Source organism: Equus quagga, chromosome 19 (assembly GCF_021613505.1).
Source record: "Equus quagga isolate Etosha38 chromosome 19, UCLA_HA_Equagga_1.0, whole genome shotgun sequence".
In the NCBI taxonomy this organism is placed as follows: Eukaryota; Metazoa; Chordata; class Mammalia; order Perissodactyla; family Equidae; genus Equus; species Equus quagga.
This window is the reverse complement of record NC_060285.1, coordinates 18,843,553-18,863,934: the sequence shown is the minus strand read 5'-3', so window position 1 is coordinate 18,863,934 and position 20,382 is coordinate 18,843,553. Positions and strand designations below refer to the sequence as shown.

Here is a 20,382-nt window from a genome sequence, read left to right as displayed (position 1 = left end):
CTAACAAGCCGGTCAGGGTCTGCAGCCAGGTCATGGTCTGGACGTACTGCTCCGTGTTCATGATTCTGAGCTCAGATCTTAATTCTGGGATAATTGCCCCAGTTCGCCAGCCATGCTTCAGGGTCAAATCCTGAGAGCAAAGATCACAAAAAGTCCACGTTAATTTCAACAGAATTTAAACCATTTCACCACCTCTCCCAGACGCAACAGGCATTCGCTGAACTGCTTTTTAATTGTAATGGTTAGTTATTAACCAAGCCAAATTCAACGAATTACACTTAAGTAAAACCAGTTTAGTCCCAGGCGTTGACAGTTTCACCCCCAAGAAGTTTCCATCATGGAAACAATCGCTGTGAATGACGGCCTCTGCAGAAACACAGGTCTGGAGTCACCAACCATGGTCTGTAAAACAATTAGGTCGGGGACAGGAAGAGGCTCAACCAAAAGCTAGTGAGGGGCTTCATTCAATTCCCCTCCAAGACGGCCAGGGAGCAGCCGCTGTGACTGGCCTTGTGGGTTACGGGGACCCTGGAGTCTCAGACTTGGAATGACCACACAATATAAACAGACACGATCACATTTTTCATTCCAAATATTGTAACCCCATGATCTGACAATAGGCCAGAATATCTGATATCAGTTATGTCCTGGAAAGTCTAAGACAGACAATCACCATACTAAATGGTCATTCATTTTCTCATTTGGCAAATATTTATCAAATAGTACTATTTGCCAGGCTCTGTTCTGGATACTGAGGAGAAACCAATGAACAAAAACTGACAAATCTCTGCCCTTGTGGGAAATACAGACAAAAAATAAGCAAGTAAATCACAAAGGCAGGTGGTGATAAATGCAACGGACAAAAATCAAGCAGAATAAGAGAGACAGGAGTTACCATTTTATACAGAGTAGTTAGGAAGACTAGCTGATAAAGAGACATTTGAGCAGAGATCTGAAGGGAAGGAGAGAGAAAGTATGCAAATATGTGAGAGGAGAAAAATTCTGGCTAAAAAACAGCAAGTGCAAAGGCCCTGGGGCAGGAACATGCTAGGGGCAGGGGATGTTAAGGAGCAGCAGGGAGCCTGGAGCAGAGTAGGAGAGAGGGCGGAGGCAGGAGGTGCTGTCAGAGAAGCAGGCTGGGGAAGGAGAGGTGAAGCAGGGCTTTCTGAGCAACTGTAGGAAATCAGGCTTTTACTCTGAGGAAGAAAGGAAAGCTTTGGGGTTTTAAGGAGAGAAGTGGTATATGGTTTACAATTTTAAAAGTTCACTCTGGCTACTCACCTAAAGCTAGAATCCCTGCTCTGTAAGCCCTAAGGATGCCTAACTTCCGCACTGGTTGAATTTCTTCAAACTTTTCAATATTTCTCTTTCTCCTATAATACATGAAAACCTACAGCACGTTCTTTTAAATATTCCCAATGGTGACAAACTTTTGAAGGTGGATTCTATTTCTGAAAATAGATAAAAAGTCACTTGGAAAATTCCTAAGACTAACATACATGATGATGATAAACTAATAATAATAAAACTAATTTTCTCCTATGCCTCAAACTGGCTCTCGAATCCAAGACAAAGGGGGCATCCAAATGTACTTTGAGAAAGAGCAGCAACACTGGAAGTACCGACATTCCCAAGGTGACTCCTGTGAAGGACAATGGTCACTGCCCAGGTAATTTCTGCCATGTTAGTTAATGAATGGTCTTATCACTTTATGACAGCAGTTTTCAAACTTCAGAAGGGGATCCAACTACATGCTGTCTACAAGAGACTCATTTTAGATGTCAGGACACACCCAGGTTCAAAGTGAAAGGATGCAAAAAGATATTCCATGCAAATAGTAACCAACAGAGAACAGGGGTGGCTATGCTACATTAAACAAAGTAGACTTGAAGTCAAAAACTGTTACAAGACACAAAGAATGACATTATATAACGATAAAAGGGTCAATTCATCAAGAATATATAACAAATATAAGCATGTACGCACCAAACATCAGAGCTCCAAAACATATGAAGCAATCAGTGATAGAACTGAAGGGAGCAATAGATGGTTCTATAGTAATAGTAGGAGACTTCAACAGCCCACTTTCTACATTGGATAAAACCACCAACCAGACGGAGGATCAATCAAGAAATATAGGACTTGAACAATATTAAGACCAATTGGACCTAGCAGACATATACAGAACTTTCCACCCATCAAAAGCAGAACAGACATTCTCAAGTGCACATGGAACATCCTCCAGGATAGGCCATATGTATATAAGCCACAAAACAAGTCTGAATAAACTTTTAAAAACTGAAAGCACAAAAAATTTCTTTTCTGGTCCCAGGGAATGAAACTAAAAATCAATAGCGGAAGGAAAAACTGAAAAATTCACAAACATGTAGAAATTAAACAACATACCCTTAAACAACTAATGGGTCAAAGCAGAAATCACAAGGGAAATTAGAAAATATCCTGAGACAAATTAAAATGCAAACACAACATACCAAAACCTAAGGGATGCAAGAAAAGCAGTTTGTTAGTACCATCAAGCTGATTCTGACTCCCAGCGCCCCCGGAGACAGCAGAGCGGAACCCTGCCAGGTCTTTTTGCTCCATCCTCTCACTTTCCGGCACTATGTCAGACAATGCTCTGCTGCTATTCATAGGGTTTTCACGGCCAACTTTTTCTGAGAAGTGAGTGGCCAGGTCCTTCTTCAGAAGAAGCTCCTCTGAAACCTGTCCACTGTGGGTGAATCTGCTGGTATTTGAAATACTAGTGGCATAACTTTGAGCAATACGCAGCCGCCACAGGACGACAACCAACAGACGGGTAGCGTGGTTCCCTGACTGGGAAACGAACCTGGGCTGTGAGAGTGAGAGCGCTGAATCTTAACTACTAGACACCAGGGCTGCCTGACAAAAGCGTACTAAGAGGGAAATGTATATCTACATACATTGACATTAAAAAAGAAGAAAGGTCTCAAATCAACAACGTAACTCTACACCTTAAGGAACTAGAAAAAAAACAAACTACACTGAAAGCTAGCAGGTCAAAGGAAATAATAAAGATTAGAACAGAGATAAATAGAAAGTAGAAAAATAAGAGAGAAAAATCAACAAAACCAAGAGTTGGTTCTTGGAAAAGATCAACAAAATTGACAAACCTTTAGCTTGACTAAGAGAAAAAAAGAGAGAAGACTCAAATTACTAAAATAAGAAATGTAAGTGGTGACGTGACTACCAATTCTACAGAAATCAAAAAGATCATAAAAGAGTACTATAAACTATTGTACGCCAACAACTTGGATAACCTTGGATGAACTGGACAAATTCCCAGGAACAAGCAGCATACCAAGACTGAATCATGAAGAAATAGAAAATCTGAATAGACCTCTAGTAAGGAGACTGAATTAGTAACCAAAAAGCTTCCAACAATGACAAGCCCAGGCCAGATGGCTTCAGTGGTGAATTCTACCAAACACGTAAAGAATTAACACCAATCCTTCTCTAACTCTTCCCAAAAACTGAAGAGGCAGGAACACTTCCTAATTCATCCGATGAGGCCAGCTTTACCCTGGTATCAAATTTTAGTGTGGAAAGCTGCTTAAAACCGAGTTTCTGACTTAGTAGGTCTGGAGTGAGACCTCAGAATTTGCATCTCCAACAAGTTCCCAGGTGATGCTGACGTTGTGGGGACCACACTTGAACTACTGCTTTGTGAGCACCTCTCATAATGCTAAGACCCATATGTGTGCGTCACCTCACAGGGCCATGCAGCCACGTGCCTCAAGTGTAGCATCTAGTTAATTATCTCATCAGCCCCAAAGACCCCACCTGGCAAGAGGCAAATGCCCATGATGCCACATCGCTTGGCCAGACTTTGTGGGAATGCCAACAGCCTGACGGTAGCACTTTATATTTCTACTTTACTAAGCACTTTATGCACATTATCTTATTTCACTCTTCTGAGGACACCCGGGCTTGACGGATGTGCCCAGGGTCACCCAGCTAATAAAGAGGAGAGTTGGGATGAAAACCTCAGCCTTCTAATTCTGAGTCCATGATTCCTTCCATTAGACCTCAGCCCACTGGACAGATGTGATGTTGCACGGTGTGTGCTGGAATCACCTGGGAGAGCGTCACCCCACACAAGTGCTGGACTCAACCCCTCGGCCCCCAGCCCCCCACCAGTCTGAGTGCACAGACCTCGGCGGGGCTCAGGCACTGCACTCTGAAAACACTCCCCAGACGGTCCTACCGCACAGCCCACTAAAGCCCACTGCTTCAACGGTAGGCAGACACAAGAGGGACAGAGACATGAAGCCAATCCAGTGTGGGCCAAAATATTCAGAAATATCAATAATGGAGTTTGACAGCCAGCCATGACCTGCCCTGGTTACCCCCTGACACTGAGCTTCATTCAGACTTTACAGATGGACACTGTGCAGCCTACCTTAACCCAGGGGCACTCAAAGATCAATTCATTCTACAAGGAACTAAGAATGGTAATAAAGCTGACTCAATCTTGCCCCAGTTATAGATTAAATCAGAAGTCAGGTCCTGTGACACTCCTCTGGCCATTGCAAGGGGCATGAAAAGCCTCATTTTCACATAACAGCCGTTTCCTGGAAATGCCAGTTTTGTATCCCTTCCAAGTGACTGGCTGGCAAAAGCAGCCCTGACTGATGTTTATGAGATTTTATGTTCCATTTGTAGGTTTCTGATGCTTAATAATAAGAGGAAAAGGAAAGAACACTGGCATTGATTTCTTACCATTACTTAAATGGAAAGATTTTTCTGATAAATTCTGAATAAATTGCTAATTTCCATCATTTCCAAAGAAAATCATCCTTCTCGTGTCTCCGATCCATCCTGTTTTATAAAAAATGAGACATAAAAAAAATGTGGCCTACTCCTGGGTTGTATGAAAGCATAAAAATGATCTTAAACAAAAGAGAAATCCCCTAATAAATGGGATTAACACATCTGTCCCCCAAAAAAGAAACAGGACAAAAGGTCCTCACCGCCAGGTCACTGTAGATGTGGTCACCAAAATACAACACTTTGGATCCCCTCCATCCAGTAAGCTTCAAAAACTCATACAAATTGCCCTGCAATAACAGAAAAACAGGGCCATTATATCATGACAGATAGAGCCCTGTATAACCCATGCCCAAAACATACACTTTTTAAAGCTTAAAAATTTTTTGCTTTTATAAATTTATTTTAAATATCAAACTATAAAGATAAAAATACCTTGCCGTGAAATCTTTCAGACCTTTCTTCCAAGTCAAATGTACTTTCCAAAAAGGTTTCATATGGTATATACCTCTTTGTAATGATGTTTTTACACTTAACATTCTGTGACCATGTCAATAAATATTAATCTGTCGTGTAATTTCAGTAATTGAGAAGTACCACGATTCATTTTACCAATTCCATGATAGTGGTTGGACATTTACCTTGTTATCTATTCTGTAACTAACTTCATGATAAACATTCTTTTTTTAATTTCTTTTTATTTTTTTAAAAGATTTTAGTTTTCCTTTTTCTCCCCAAAGCCCCCTGGTACACAGTTGTATATTTTTAGTTGTGGGTCCTTCTAGTTGTTGCATGTGGGACGCCGCCTCAGCATGGCTTGATGAGTGGTGCCATGTCCGCGCCCAGGATTTGAACTGGCGAAACCCTGGGCCACCGAAGCAGAGCGCACGAACTTAACCACTCAGCCATGGGGCCAGCCCTTATTATTTTTTTTTTTTGAGGAAGACTGGCCCTGAGCTAACATCCATGCCCATCTTCCTCTACTTTTTATGTGGGATGCCTGTCACAGCATGGCTTGACAAGTGGTGCATAGGTCTGCACCCAGGATCCGAACCGGCAAACCCCAGGCTGCTGAAGCAGAATGTGCAAACTTAACCACTGCACCACCAGGCCAGCCCATAAACATTCTTGTAGCAAACTTTCAGCTACATCTTAATAATTTTCTTAGGCTAACCTCCAAGAAGTGGAATGGCTGTATCAAAGCTAATCTTTCAAGGCCTAGAAAATATACTCAGTCCCAAATCCAGCAGTTTATTATATTCCACTATGAATGTATCAGTATTTTTTTAAAAACTGTATACTACTATTTTATAATTTTATGTGTTACAAATATTACACAAATGTAAAAAGTTTTAAAGGATGAGATTAAAAAGACTAACTTTAGTAACAATAACGGTCAGGAATTCAATCATTTATTCAAATATCTGAGTTTTATATGATAAAAAATATATTAAAAGTATACATTAAAAAAAGCTCATCAGGAAATAATTACTAATTTGGATAATATGCCATGTGATTAAATGCTTCTTACAGAGAAATTTCCAAGGTTTACTACTGGCATCTTAAATTTTACATACTATGAACATAATCCTTTAAATTTTGTTTTAAAAAATTCCTCAACTCTGAGTTAATTTAGAGACAGCACATTGAAACTACATTGCCTTAAGCTTAAATTCTGCCACCAAGTCATAAACAGTCAGTTTGAGCAGAGCACTCACCAGTGCCTGGCCCACACTGAGCCTCAACAAATGTTAGCTGTTCTCGCTGAAACTGACCACAAAGCAAAGCAATGAAAAGGCTAAGTTGGTCTTGAGATACCTGCTTGTAAATCTGGCCTTTCTGCAACTTGTGGATTTTATCCCAGAGCAAGACACCTTTCTCATTCACCTTCCGGAAAGGTCTGAAACAGAGAGGGGAACGTTAGCACGTGTTGCAGTGGTGCAGGCTGTCTGCTGGATGAAATACTACACGGTTACCCACTGGGAACAGAGGGGAGCTCCATGAACCTGCAAAGGCCCCGAAACCAAAACTCCACCCCCACATCCCCTCGCCTGGCGCCACACATCCCAAACCACAGACCCCGGTGTCCTAAGGCAACTCGTGAAAAAAGAACTCGAGGGTGAAGTATAACTTGGAAGACACTATGCACTATATATGCCCCTCTTAAAAGTCACTGAGGGCTCCGAAAAGCCCTTCTGTACAGAAACTCCCTTGAACCCAGATTTCCTAAATTTATCTGACCGTGCAGAAAATCTGTTTCACAAGAAAAGCTTATGGAAATACTGCCTCAGTCCACTTACTCTGCTTTGTACTCAAAATTCAGCCACTCTAGACATAAAACAAATCAGAGCACCAGGACTACTATTTTGTGATGGAACATGGGAAATAAGAACAAGGCCTCATTCCTTGTCCTGCGGTGCTCGTCTGAAGGACACAGAGCTTGTCTGTCTTTTTTTTTCTTAAAGTAACACTTATTTGGATTGTTTTTCCGACTAGAAAAATATTATCTCACTGCAAAAAAACCAGAAAATGCAGAAAAATACAATGAAGAAAAGGCGAGTCACCCATAATTCCAGTACCCAGGTATAAACATAACATTCCAGCAGATGGTCTTTCGGTCTTTATACATGTTATCTTTCTCTTTTTTATGAACATAAAATGAGAGTCATCTGTGTATACTGATTTATATCACTTTTTCTCTAATGTTGTGAGCAATTTCCCATGGGACTACACATTCCTCATACATCGTTTTTCAGTCATAAAATATGCTCACTGCTTTTTTTTCAAATATATCTTTTTCTGTTGTTTTTGTTTTTGTTTTTTTGCAGAGGGAGATTGGCCTTGACCTAACATCTACTGCCAATCTTCCCCTTTTTGCTTGAGGAAGATTGACCCTGAGCTAACACCTGGGCCAGTCTTCCTCTACTTTGTATGTGGGATGCTGCCACAGCCCGGCTGCAGACAAGCGGTGTTGGCCCCACCTGGAACCAAACCCGGGCCACCAAAGCAGAGAGCACCAAACTCAACCACTAGGCCATGGGGCCTGCCTCTCAAATGTATCTTTTTTTTTTGCTGAGGAAGATGTGACCTGAGCTAACATCCATCACCAATGCTCCTCTTTTTGCTTGAGGAAGATTTGCCCTGAGCAAACATCTGTGGCAAATCTTCCTATATTTTCTATGTGGGACACTGCCACACATGGCCACTGACCAGTGGTGTAGGTCCATGCCTGGGAACTGAACCCAGGCTGCTGAAGCAGAGCACACTCAACTTAACCACTAGGCCACCAGGGCTGGCCCTCAAATATATCATTTTTTTTTTTTTTTTTTAAGATTTTATTTTTTCCTTTTTCTCCCCAAAGCCCCCCGTACATAGTTGTATATTCTTTGTTGTGGGTCCTTCTAGTTGTGGCATGTGGGACGCTGCCTCAGCGTGGTCTGATGAGCAGTGCCATGTCCGCGCCCAGGATTCGAACCAACGAAACACTGGGCCGCCTGCAGCGGAGCGCGCGAACTTAACCACTTGGCCACGGGGCCAGCCCCTCAAATATATCATTTTTTAATGGCTACATAATATCCCCTCATATGGATGTTCCATTAGGTTGTTCTGACCTGATCATTATAAATAACACAGGGATGAACATGGGTGGAGGATTATTCAGCTGCTATTCCAGGCATGCAAAGGCAACACAAATGGGTGCAGCGAGGGAGAGAGCTGTGCTGGACACCACCCCCCAACTCTCTCCACCACCCCTCCCCAAGCCACTGCTCTGCGCTGTGTATCCACAGGACAAAGGACAGACGAGTCCCCTCTCCCAACCACACCCTGGAATCTAATCAGAGGATGCAGGAGAGCGTCTGTCAGTGACAAAGCAGCAAGCCAGTGTTATAGCTGTTTCTGATCAACACTCTAGTTTTTCCCTCATCCTCTCGAATCCTCAGTCTCTGCACGTGGTTCTTGGGTTTGTCTGTTCTTCCAGGAGTCCCTGTGACACCTGGGAAACGGGGATTCAGCATCACGAGAGGAAGTCAGTCTATTCAACACTAACTACAGGGAGCCGCATTATGATATTTTGAATCACTCAGGAGAGGAAAAGGCTGCCTGGATACCAACTGCAGAAAAGATCAATGTCAGTAAAAGCATTTCAAAAAAGGCTATTATGACACAAATAGGAGTTATTTTTACAACCCCAGTGCAGTAACTCACAACACTACCGACACTGGCGGGGGACGACTCTTGGTGAACAGGTCTGTCCCACACGTTAAAACACGTTTTAGGATCCCTGAGTGCCACCCACTAAATGCAAGAGCCCATCCCAGTCACCATCATAACCCAAAACTTCCCCGCTCCTCTATGTCCCAAAGCTCCGGTGACAGAAAGACATCCTGTGAGTCTCGGCAGAGATTTATTCCACTTGATGCAAAACCTGGGTTGCAGAGAAGTTTTACAAAATCCAACTGCAATTTTAAATGCACCATTTAGAGCTGTAATTAAAGCGACACCCACCAGGTGGTCTGCAGTTCTGTCATGCTTCACGATGCACCTGCATCAGGAGATCTAATTTGCTACGTGATGATAAATTTGGATTCTTCCTTGCTGTCAACTGCTCTCTTCTAGTCTGACTCAGGACAGGAGTAGCCCAAGATGAACTGAGAACCACTTCAGTTGGTGGAAGCTGTCTGCTACGTACTGACCTTACCCTCCTTGCAATTACTAGCTGGAAGGGTTAAAAATCAAAAGCTGTAACGTCAGATGTTTGTGATTTCCCAACCGGATTTCACCAAGACAGACTACCTCACTATCATAGCAGCAAATGAATAAAATCCAGTCGCCAGAACGACATGCACTCACCTCCGCTTATCGTTAAAGAAGTTTGGCTTCTCGGCCTGAACGATGACCACATCGAACAGGTCCCTCCAGTCTTTCCCGACGATGTACCTCATCCCTTTGTCCCTGCAACGACACGTCAGCCGGGTGAGTCTAACACGAAAGGCGTTAACTATCTTTGCAACTTTTGCTTTCAAATTTCCAACCGTTAAAGGGAGTCCGAGAAGTCAGCCGGAAGCCAGCAGGGAACACAGAACCACTTACACAAAGCTGCTGGGGCTGTTGGTGATGAGGAACATTTTCTTGCCGTGATCCGCCAGTTTGGCCAACACCGCGCGGGTCTGCTCAGCGTAGCAGATGTATTTTTCTAAGAGCAAGAGAAAAATTCACACACAGACTCAGCAGGAAGTCAGCTGATCTGCAAGCGCTTATGAAGTGCGGTATAGGGGGCCAGCACTGTCCAGGGCACTGGGGGGAAGAAAAGCCTTAAGGAAGCTTGATTCAGGGGGGTCCACTGGTGCCCAGTGCATCACTAACCAAGACCCTGCCTCCTCCGTCTAGGTGGAAAAAACTCAGGGGCTGCAGCCGCCAGTTACTCCCCTTCTGAGTCAGGATTATGGCAAGTTCTGAGACACAGGGAAGGAGACACTGGAGATGCAAGGACGCAAGGTCCTTGTTGTGCCCTCAGAAGAGGCACCACGGCCCCGGCTCAGTCCCTGGAACTAAGGTGAAACGGCTGCATGGTCGCACAGCGAACGGAAAGGCTGACATGATCTTCCCCATAATGTCGAGCACGTACCGATATCTGCTTCGATCGCTCTGTACATGATTCCTTTGATGTGCACGTCTCGAATTGAGTCCTGTCAAGAGATACGTTTTTAACCAGGGACAGCGTAACTGAGGTAGCTTGGAATGGCATTCGTGATAATGTCTGTCTCAAGAAGCCTGGCAATGCAGGCACTAAAGGAAATCTAAATTCTGATCCATTTAGTATAGGCGGTCCCTCGGGGAAAACTTAAGTTTCCATGGTGATAGTGGCAGTTTCCACCGCAATTTTCAAAAGGGTCACTTGGAGGAGATAATTTTTGTGAAAATTCTGAATAAAGCCCCATGTGATAAACAGTAATTTATATGCAGGATCATGAACAAATGATTCCAGGTCATCTAGACAAAGGGAATTATTGCTCTTTTCACCTTGGCACCCTTCCCTAAACCCCAACAGTAGGTTCTGTAACCTAGAAAAAGAAGCAGAGAACAAAGACAGGACCCTCCTCTCCTCAGTGCCACCAATGAGGCGAGGAACTGTCAGAGATGGTAACTCAGGCCGAGATGTGGTCCAGCCAGAAGACACGAGAAAAAGGAGGCAGCTAACCCCTTTGACACCCAGGGCTGTGGCAGCCTGATGCCTGGCAGGTGTCAGAGCACGACCCCACTCTCAGTGGCACCACACATACCTACTACGTAGGTGGCACTTCTGGAGGCACACGGAAACTTTCCAGAGCCTGCAGCAGGGGACTGGGCTGCATACAAGACTGGGCCATAAACCTTAGAAAATTGGTAGGAAATTCCTGCTGAGAGCGAGCACCTCTGGACTGTGAACTCAACTTCGATTACCTTCCAGCCTGGGCTTCTTTTAACTTCACGTCGGCAGAAGGCAGTGGTTAAGAGCAAGCCAGAGCCAAAGTTCCCTGCTTGAAATCCAGACTCTGCTACCTACTAGCTGTCCGACCTTGGGCAAGTTACTCAACCTCTCTGTGCCTCAATTTCTTTGTCTGTAAAATGAGGGTGGTAATAATAGCACCTACCTCAAGGCACTACTGTGAGGATTTAATTAGCTAATATGCATAAAGCACTCAGAAAAACAGTGCCTGGGACATGCTAAACTCTACATAAGCATTTACTATTGGTGGTAGTAATATATATAGTAAAAACTGAACTTTCAAATAAATATCTCTCCTCCTGAATGCAAAGGGTCACGTAACTACAAGTGACTAAGATTCTTAAAGATGAAGCATTTCTGTGCACAAAAAGGAGAACAGAAACTAAACATTTAAATTTAGTTCAAATAACACAAGATCGATATTGAGAAATTATCATTCATCCTTTATCTTCCTAAAACCCATGATTCAGGGCAGTCAAAATTTAAAATTAGCCATAAACATATAAATGAAAACACTGTAATACATAAATATGGATCCTTAAAAATATATACTTAAATAAATTATTTATAAATACATGCTTATAAATTTATATTAGAAATAAATATATATTGGGGCCAGCCCCATGGCATAGTGGTTAAGTTTGGCACACTCTGCTTCCGCGGCCCAGGTTCAAGGGTTCAGATCCTGGGTGCGGACCTCCACCACTCGTGAGTCATGCTGTGGCAGCAACCCACATACAAAATAGAAGAAGACTAGCACAGATGGCAGCTCAGGGCAAATCTTCCTCAGCAAAGAAAAAAAATATATATATATATATATATTAAATAAGTAATATATAAACATTTTTAAATACTGAAAAAAGTGCAGACAGCTTAAAGAATATACATAAACACATGTGAATGTGAATATAAATTAAAATATATAAATACAAGGTTATATAAATGATGCATGTATATATGCATATAAATGTTTATATTTGGCTATATCCCTTTCTGACTGGATCTTTGCATAGCTTTTGCAGGGCCTAGGAAAGCCTATCTGTAACCTTTGTGTGCAAGAAAAGGTGGTCCTGGGGCTGGCCCGGTGGCACAGTGGTTAAGTTCGCATGTTCTGCTTTGGCAGCCTGGAGTTTGCCAGGTTGGATCCCAGATGCGACCCTACACACCACTTGTCAAGCCATACTGTGGCAGGTGTCCCACATATAAAGTAGAGGAAGATGGGCATGGATGTTAGCTCAGGGCCAGTCTTCCTCAGCAAAAAAAGGCGGGAGGGAGAGAGAGAAGAGAGAGAAGAGGGAGAGAGGGAGAGAGGGAGAGAGGGAGAAAGGGAGAGAGGGAGAGAGGGAGGGAGGGGAGGATTGGCAGCAGATGTTAGCTCAGGGCTAATCTTCCTCAAAAAAAAAAAGGTGCCCCCTCTGGGCAACTGCAGTCCTGGGGGCCTGCAGCCTGCATTGTGAATGCCACCCCTGGGAGGAGTCACCCTGCCCCAAGGGCAGGCACAGCAGGGAGCTGGGTACAGGCTGGACCTCAGCCACCACTGGCCCCTCTGGCCAGGTACACTGGCCCTGGTCTTTGGTCAGAAAGAATGAGAAATCCAGATAAACAACATGGGCACCTTCTTCTTTGAACAACAAATTTGACAGATTTCCAATTCTCCTAACGTAAGATCTTTCTTACAATTTTCAGGGTTAAATCGCAAAGAAAAGAGATCCCAGCGGAAGGACTATCTCAAACACCAGACCCACAAAGGAGGCTAATGACCCTGCTAAGAAGCTGAAAGGGAGGCGGCATCGTAACCTCCCCCGTCGACCCCACCTTGACGTCTTTGTAGAGGTGGACAGGCTCGTAGTCAATGTTGTTCTTCAGGAAGTACTCATTCACACAGGACAGGAGGGTCATCTCCGGCAGGGAGAAGATGTCCATAAACTGCTTCATGGTGTTTCCGTGAGAACTCTGCAGGCAGGGAGAAGGCTTCAGAAACAGAGGCTGACACCGCAGCAGAGCTGGCCTCTGCATCTAGCGAGGGGGATTCTGGTCGCCAACAGCGGGATCCCTCTCCACAAGAAAAAAAATTGAACGATAAAAATAAAAATGTTCACCTTGTTTCTTTTCGTTCACGGCAGAGTGGAGGTCACACTCTCAGCACAGTCGGAAATCTAAGGACATGCCCTGATTCCCCCAAGTCTGACCACCCTTCCCCTCCTACCCTCCTTTGTGCTCTGACTCCAGTTCACATGCTCATCAAACACGGGGGAGAGCCGGCCAACAGATTACTGCCCACGGAATGGCACAAAAAGCCACGTAGTTCTCTGAACTTGAGAATCCCCACAGCCCAAATGTAAGCTTGAAAAAGACCCTTCTGCAAGTGCCTGCGATTTCTAACGCAAAGTTTCCCGGCTGCAAGGCACCGGCCACTGCATTCGGACAACGCAAATGAGAGAGCGCATCCAAGACGATAAGCAGCAAAAGTCCTGAGCGCAACCACAAAGAGTTAGGAAAGTAGGTTTCCCTGCAGGACGGTCATGTGCTGCCCTCGGTCAGAGGGGAGGGGACAGCTGGTGCACTGACAGCTGGTGACAATCCAGAAGGTGGGGACACACCCAGGGAGGTGGGGCCAACCAGGAGGAGGCACAAGGAAGGCATCAAGAGCCTTCGTCAGGAAGGGAAGAAAGTGCCGAGAAGGCAGAATCAGGAAAGAACTAGGGGAGATGCTCACACACGAATCGCTCTCGACACACAATCCCAATTCCCTTGTCGATTCCATCTGAGCAGTCAGAGTCTCGGAGCTCAAGATCCTAAATCCAGCAGACCGTGTTCCAAAAAAGAAACAGATGGGCAGCTTTCAATAAATCAAGTTTTCTCATTACCTTTCCATAAAAGTCACTCATCTGCTCCAAAGGCACGTGGGACCCCTCGTACATTTCAATGACTTCTTCATCGGGGACAACGCTGAGGCCTCTGGAAAAATCACAAGTGGTGCAGTTAAAGAGCTCAACTAGAGATGCAATGACTGTCAGACCTCTGGCAACTGCTGGGATTTTTCACCCAAAGTGCGAGATGCTGTTACCATAAGGAGGCGAGATGTGCCACCAGGAATTGCTACAAATCACAGGCAAGATGCTACTACTGTTCCTACTGCTACCATCCTACTGGTAATAAGAGCAGGAAAATAACAGCTAACACTACATGGGAGCTACTCTATGGCAGATATGAATCCCACATAGTCATTCACTTAATTCTCAGCAATCCTAGGAGGGCAGCATTATTCTTCTTTCTATCTTCCAGCGGAAGCAACTGAGGCACAGAAAGGTCATGGACCTTGCCCAAGGTCACCAAAGCAGAAAGTGGTGGGTCAGGATTGGATGCCAGGCTTTCTGGGCCTAGGGGCCCAGGTTCTTCAACCACTAGGTCACGCTGCCTCCCTCAACAAGCTCCGAGGCCTCCTAATGACTTGCTTTGGGTGGGCTGGGTTTTTTTTAAATGTTTTTAATACATTAGGGAAAGAAAGGCTGGTTCTGTCTCCAAGATCCTCCTGCCCACGGACACTCTGCCCTCAGAAGGTCAGTGCTGAAGGGGAAAAAGTCATGCACGAGGCTCGGGTGGGCGAGACCCCATGGCCCAAGGCAGCAAGCCTGGGCACCACCTCTGAGAGGGATGACCCCAAATGCTATGTGACAGTGAAGGCCAGTTTCCCATCTATAAAAAGCAAAGGTAACATCCACCATCTGCCTGCCTCCTGCAAAGGCACCAGCTCCTCCACACAGGGGGAAAAGGAATTTTGGAGTCAGAGTGGCCTGGGTTGCACCCCTGCCTCTGCCAGGCGCTCTCACAGGGATTCAGTGGTCTCTCAGTCCCTCCCCCCGATCGCCCACTCTAGAGTGACATGAAGGGAGATGTCTGCTCCTCGACCCCCTTCTCTAGAGGAGGCACCTGAGAAACAGGCACCAATGAGCAGGATGCCAGAGAATGAACAATGGGACACCACGCTGTGCCATAGTAGGGGTACAAAGAACCCAGTAAGAATTCTAGTTACCAATACAAACGAGTTGCTTATCATACAAAATCACTTAGCCAATATTAAAATACATAGAAAATATTATTTATGTTTGCTATGTAACTTTAACATATAATTTCAGCCTCCTTCTTTCATTCTCTGCCCTCATATTACTTTTAAAAATATCCAAGGGGACTCATTAATATTTTGCCTCTGATCTTGATTAACTTGTTACAACTACTGGCCTTTGAAAACAAAAGAGGCACTGTACTTCCCTTTATCTTGGCTCTGGAAACCAGATAAGACACTGGTCCCAGACCAGATCACTCTAGACAGTGACCCTGGAAAACAGCCCTTGCTGAAGCAGCAGCAGTCAGCTGTGCAAACCCCAGTGGCTCCAACACTGAGAAAGAAAATATAAGAAGTAAGAGAATCCTGTTGGCGGGTGAGTTATTTGTCTGCCCCCACACCAGGTTCTGGCCAATCCTTCAGAAGCCACTGCCACCTCTAAGACACATTGACAGGCACGTGGCCACACAAGCTGCATCTTTAAGGCCCAAGTAACCAAATGTCAGCTCAAAGCAGGGGAGCAATCAGCCAGCCACGGTCAGCAGAACCCCGCAGGAGGCGGCTCCCGCAGAGGGAGCACCACCCAGAACCGCACCGGAACGCAGCCTACACACCACACCAGCACCAACGCCGAAATGCAAACTCCACACACGGCCCCATGTGCTTATGAGAGAGAGAAAGGTTAGGGGCACAGATGTGAATGAGTCTCCCCGGGGTTCAAATCCCAGCTCCCTTAATTACCAGGGGCACTACCTGAACGATTTAAGCTCTTTGGGTCTCCGTGTCATTTTGAAACGGGGCTCACAAACAGCACCTGGTTCCCGGTGTCACAGAGAAGAGTCAACAAGCTCCTACTCACAGAACAGTAACCGGCGTATGGGGAGCGCCATCCAAGTCTCCTGGTGTGATGGGGACAGGCACAACCCTGGCTTTTCACCAGGTTCCTGTTAAGAACTTCAAAGGCGGGTACGAAGTGGGACTGCAGGGAGGGCCAGGGCGCCCTCCGCCCAGGGCACTCACTCCCACAGCCCTGGGCCTCAAATTCAACCTGACGGAGGAGCAGGAGACCCACGGCATGTCTCAGAAATGGGGACACTGAGGCTGGAGCATTCTTCCCAGCCATCCGCTCATCCGTAACCCCCTCTGAGGGGAAAGGGAGAGAAGTGGCAGCCACGTGAGCCTCCTGACAAGACATTTTCACCTACTGAGGTATATGGGATAACTATTCGAGTTCAAAACTGATTCGGCTTAAACTAGAAAGCCTGACTTAAGGCCTATCAAACATATACTGCACATCTGCTCATCCATTAAAGTAAGGAATGCACTCTCTTAAAACAAAGAACGCACACTTCCCCTCCTATGCCCTACTGGGGACACCCTAGTGGGGACACCCAGATTAGTGCCTTTCCTGGCAGCATGGTCACGTTGATCTGCTAATTTGCAACTGAATACCTCTTTGAAAATGTATCCTGGGTGTGTTCAATGTATCTTCTTTGTTCTAAAAAGATGTAAGACTGTACTGAAACGCATGCTTCTCCGGAACACCTTCTAAGGCCTTCCCGGGTTATAATCCCCACTCTGGCTCATAAAAAACTCACCCTACTTTTGATCTACAGGTTGGATGGATGAGGTGCGTCACAGTGCTCCGGGCACCATTCCAGGCGTGCTTCAGTCTGCCGACAAACCTCCCCTGAGGCGGGCACTGGAATCTGGCCCATTTTACAGAGGAGCAGATCAAGGCTTTGAGACGGTCTAGAGCTTGCTCAAGGCCACGTGCCTGTGAACGGTGGGGCCAGGGGTCACCCCCAGGAAGTGTGACTCCAGAGCCCACACATGCGCCCTGCTGCCTCAGCCCCCAAACCCCCTCTCAGCCCTGAGGCAACGGCGACCCTCCCAGGACCTAAATCTGAAGACTCCTTCTCCTCTAAATGCCTCCGTTGGCTCCTCCTCCAGCCCCGTCCACACTCCTTAGAACGATGGACAATTTATCTGCAGAAGAAACTAGACAATGAGGAGTCGCAGGATCATGTGACCACAGAAGAGGAGCGAGAAGGACGGCGGGAGGCTGAGCGGTGAGGAGCCGGCCCCGAAGGAGGGGTGGGACTTCGAGAGGCAGAAGAAGGAACACTGCATCCTGGCAGGACGCCAGCATGGCCAGATGCCAAGCGGTGAGAAAGGAGAACTCAGAAGAAAGAATATGTGTTTTCACCTGCCCAGCACCCACACCGTCCAAGACCGTCTGAAACTGCTGGGAAGAGAAGCTCCCCTCTCCTCTCAACCTGAAGTCAGAGGCTGGAAGCCCAGTACTGCCAGGGTCACCACACGGAGAGGCCTGCCTGAGCGTGAGCTAACCCAGAGAGGAGGAGAGCCAAGGGATGCAGAGAGTTCTGACAACATCAACTGGGCCCCTGGAGCCAGCCACACCTGCAAGTGGCACTGTCCCTGGACTATACAACTAGTGAGCCAATACTGTGCTTCTGATTAAGCCACTTTGAGTTGGGTTTCAGTCACTTGCAACTAAGGGTCTTAACCAGTCCAGTAAGTGAAGGAGCTGTGTATGGAAGAAGAGGAAGCTAAGGGTTTGGAGCAGGAAAACCTCCTTAGAGGTTGGGCTCCATTCACTAGACAGTGGCACCATCTAGGACCTCAGAAGATAGGAGGGCGTTGTTGAGGGCAATGCTTTAGGGAAGTCAGTCTAGCGACAAAGTCCAGTTTAGGATGCTCTGCAGAAAACCGCAGGAGCCCAGGGGAGAGGGGGTAAGTGTCTGGGCCAGGGAGCTGATGGTAGAAACAGAGACAGAAGGACAGATTCAAAAGGTCTGGTGACAGACTTCCAGTCAACCCTTATACCTTCAGAAAGGACACACGGCATGCTGGCCCAGAGCAGACTCTGGAGCATGGGTCTAAATTCTAGCCCAGGCACTTACTTGTGTGTGACCCTGGGCAAGGTCCTTAACATCTCTGAAACTAATAACAATATCTACCTCATCAGCTTATTTTAAGGATCGAATGAGTTAACTCAAATAAACCCCCATGGCCATGCCCCATAGCAAGACTCAATATTTGTTAGTTGCTATTTATTATTACTAATATTATTATTCTCATCATCACCACTACCTCTTCTCCTCCTGAAACACCGTTAAAATGACAGTAAAACAGTAAAGTATGAATTGCTCAGAAGGTAAAGGAAATGAGAGCAAACCCATCAGGAGACAGGACATTTCAAGACGTTTTTAGAAGAGAAACAGTAGATGAAAAGGCGGTTCCTGACTTGGCCACACTAAGAACAGGGACCTGCAAGGGGACACCAACGAGACGAACTGATTAACTGCCACAGACCCTCCGGAAAGGCTCAGCCCTAGGGGGCACCAGGAAGCTACTGCAGGATGTGCTCCAGCAAAATGAGGGCATAAAGGCAGAAAGAGGAGGAGATGGCAACCAGGGAACAGGGAAAGAGGTGAACCCAATCAGAGCAGATCAGAGAAGGAGGGGGTAGTCAATTTAAAAAAAAAAGTAACTGATAGATTATTTAAGACATGTGAAGTGTTGGGAAACAAATTCATGCTTCATATCTGTGAGGGAGCATTTAAAAAAAACTAGGGACACCTACACAGAAAACTAAGCAAACAAAAAATGAAGTTATCATTAAATCTAAGAAAAACCAAACATCATACAAGAAACATGTGCACAGCTTGGCTTAAGAGTGAACGAGCCAGGCAGAGTCACAATGCAAACCAGGATGGGGAAACAACCAGATGCTGAGATCTTCGCGAGGTCAGAAGGATGAGGCTGGAGGAGGAGGTGTGAGTGCGAGAGAGCTAAATCCTCATCTCTCATAGCAGGGACGATGGCTAGAATTAATATATTAGGAAAGAGAAGTATGAGCACATTTATTAGAAATAGGAAGAAAAAGGCCAAAAGAAAAAAATCTAAGCGTCCACAGGAGTTGGGTGGGGAGGGGAGGACAGAGGCCTGTTGGCATTTTTAGTGCTATGACGTTTTTAGTGCTATTTGACTGTAACTGTGTGTGTGTTTTACTTTGATAAAAAATATTTACATGTATATTAATTTTAACAAATAGTTTGGGAGAGAATAATCTAAGAAATGCAAACATCTTCTTTTAAGGTACAATATACGAATCTAAACACAAACCACACGCCTAAACCCCACCCCAATTTGAGAATTAGAAAAGGCGAAACCCTTCATTTTCAGTCCTAAAGATTTCTAACCGAGCTAAGGGCGTCTCCTAATTCTCACAACTAGGAAAAAAAGTTTTAACATCCAAACTACTCAACTACCACCTGGGAACAAGCACCCGCCCCCTCGCCCAGTACCCCTCCCCACCCAAATGTCCTCTCCAGGACCGCCACTCAGGGGCTGGCCACGCCTCTGAACCCTGCCCTCCCCAGACCTCCAGGGTGCTCCCCAATGGTCCGAGCACACGTCCATCACTGCCTTGCACTCGACTGCAGTCACTGGTTTACTGTGTAGCTTCCCACCCACACCCCGAGCTCCCGGAGGGCATCCTGAAGCCAAACCGTTAGCATCTGGCACAGTAGTAGGCCCAACAAATGTTCCTGAATGAGGGAGTGAGTCAATGAATGAATGAATTACAAATACACACATTGCAGCCTTTCTCATCACTAAACAGTCCGTGGGTCTTGAAACCCAAAGCCACCTGGTTACTTCGGGTGAATTAAATGTCCCTCCTCTTACTCTTACCTGTAGACAGTTCCCAGCTGGATGTAATGAAAAGCGTCGATCTTCATCAATACTGCCTTCAAAAACAGAAAGACATGCACAGGTAAATAAGGTACAACACTGTGCATATCTAGTGCGAATTCCAGGTGTCAGGAGAAATCCTATCCACGTTAAGTTGTTACAACAAAGCAGCAGACCCTACGTTTCCGAAAGGTTTGCTTGTTGATGAGAGCACTGTGCACTCACTAAGGAAATGGTCTGTCTGCAAAAAAGGACGTGACAACTGGCTCCTCCTCAGAACACCGAAAATGACAACTGGAAA

The 20,382-nt window shown here is 45.6% G+C and overlaps 1 protein-coding gene across 1 annotated transcript in view; it reads right to left on the bottom strand.

Annotated features, from left to right (window-relative positions):
- Positions 1–20,382, bottom strand: part of NT5DC3 (5'-nucleotidase domain containing 3) — a 64,584-nt gene that overhangs the window by 14,057 nt on the left and 30,145 nt on the right. The window contains exons 4-12 of the mRNA XM_046646194.1: positions 20,082–20,137; positions 14,164–14,254; positions 13,112–13,249; positions 10,436–10,496; positions 9,901–10,003; positions 9,661–9,762; positions 6,628–6,709; positions 5,013–5,099; positions 6–130 (exon numbers count right to left, since the gene is read on the bottom strand). Coding sequence (XP_046502150.1) covers positions 6–130; positions 5,013–5,099; positions 6,628–6,709; positions 9,661–9,762; positions 9,901–10,003; positions 10,436–10,496; positions 13,112–13,249; positions 14,164–14,254; positions 20,082–20,137 — 845 coding nt within the window. The remainder of the gene's footprint in view (positions 1–5; positions 131–5,012; positions 5,100–6,627; positions 6,710–9,660; positions 9,763–9,900; positions 10,004–10,435; positions 10,497–13,111; positions 13,250–14,163; positions 14,255–20,081; positions 20,138–20,382) is intronic.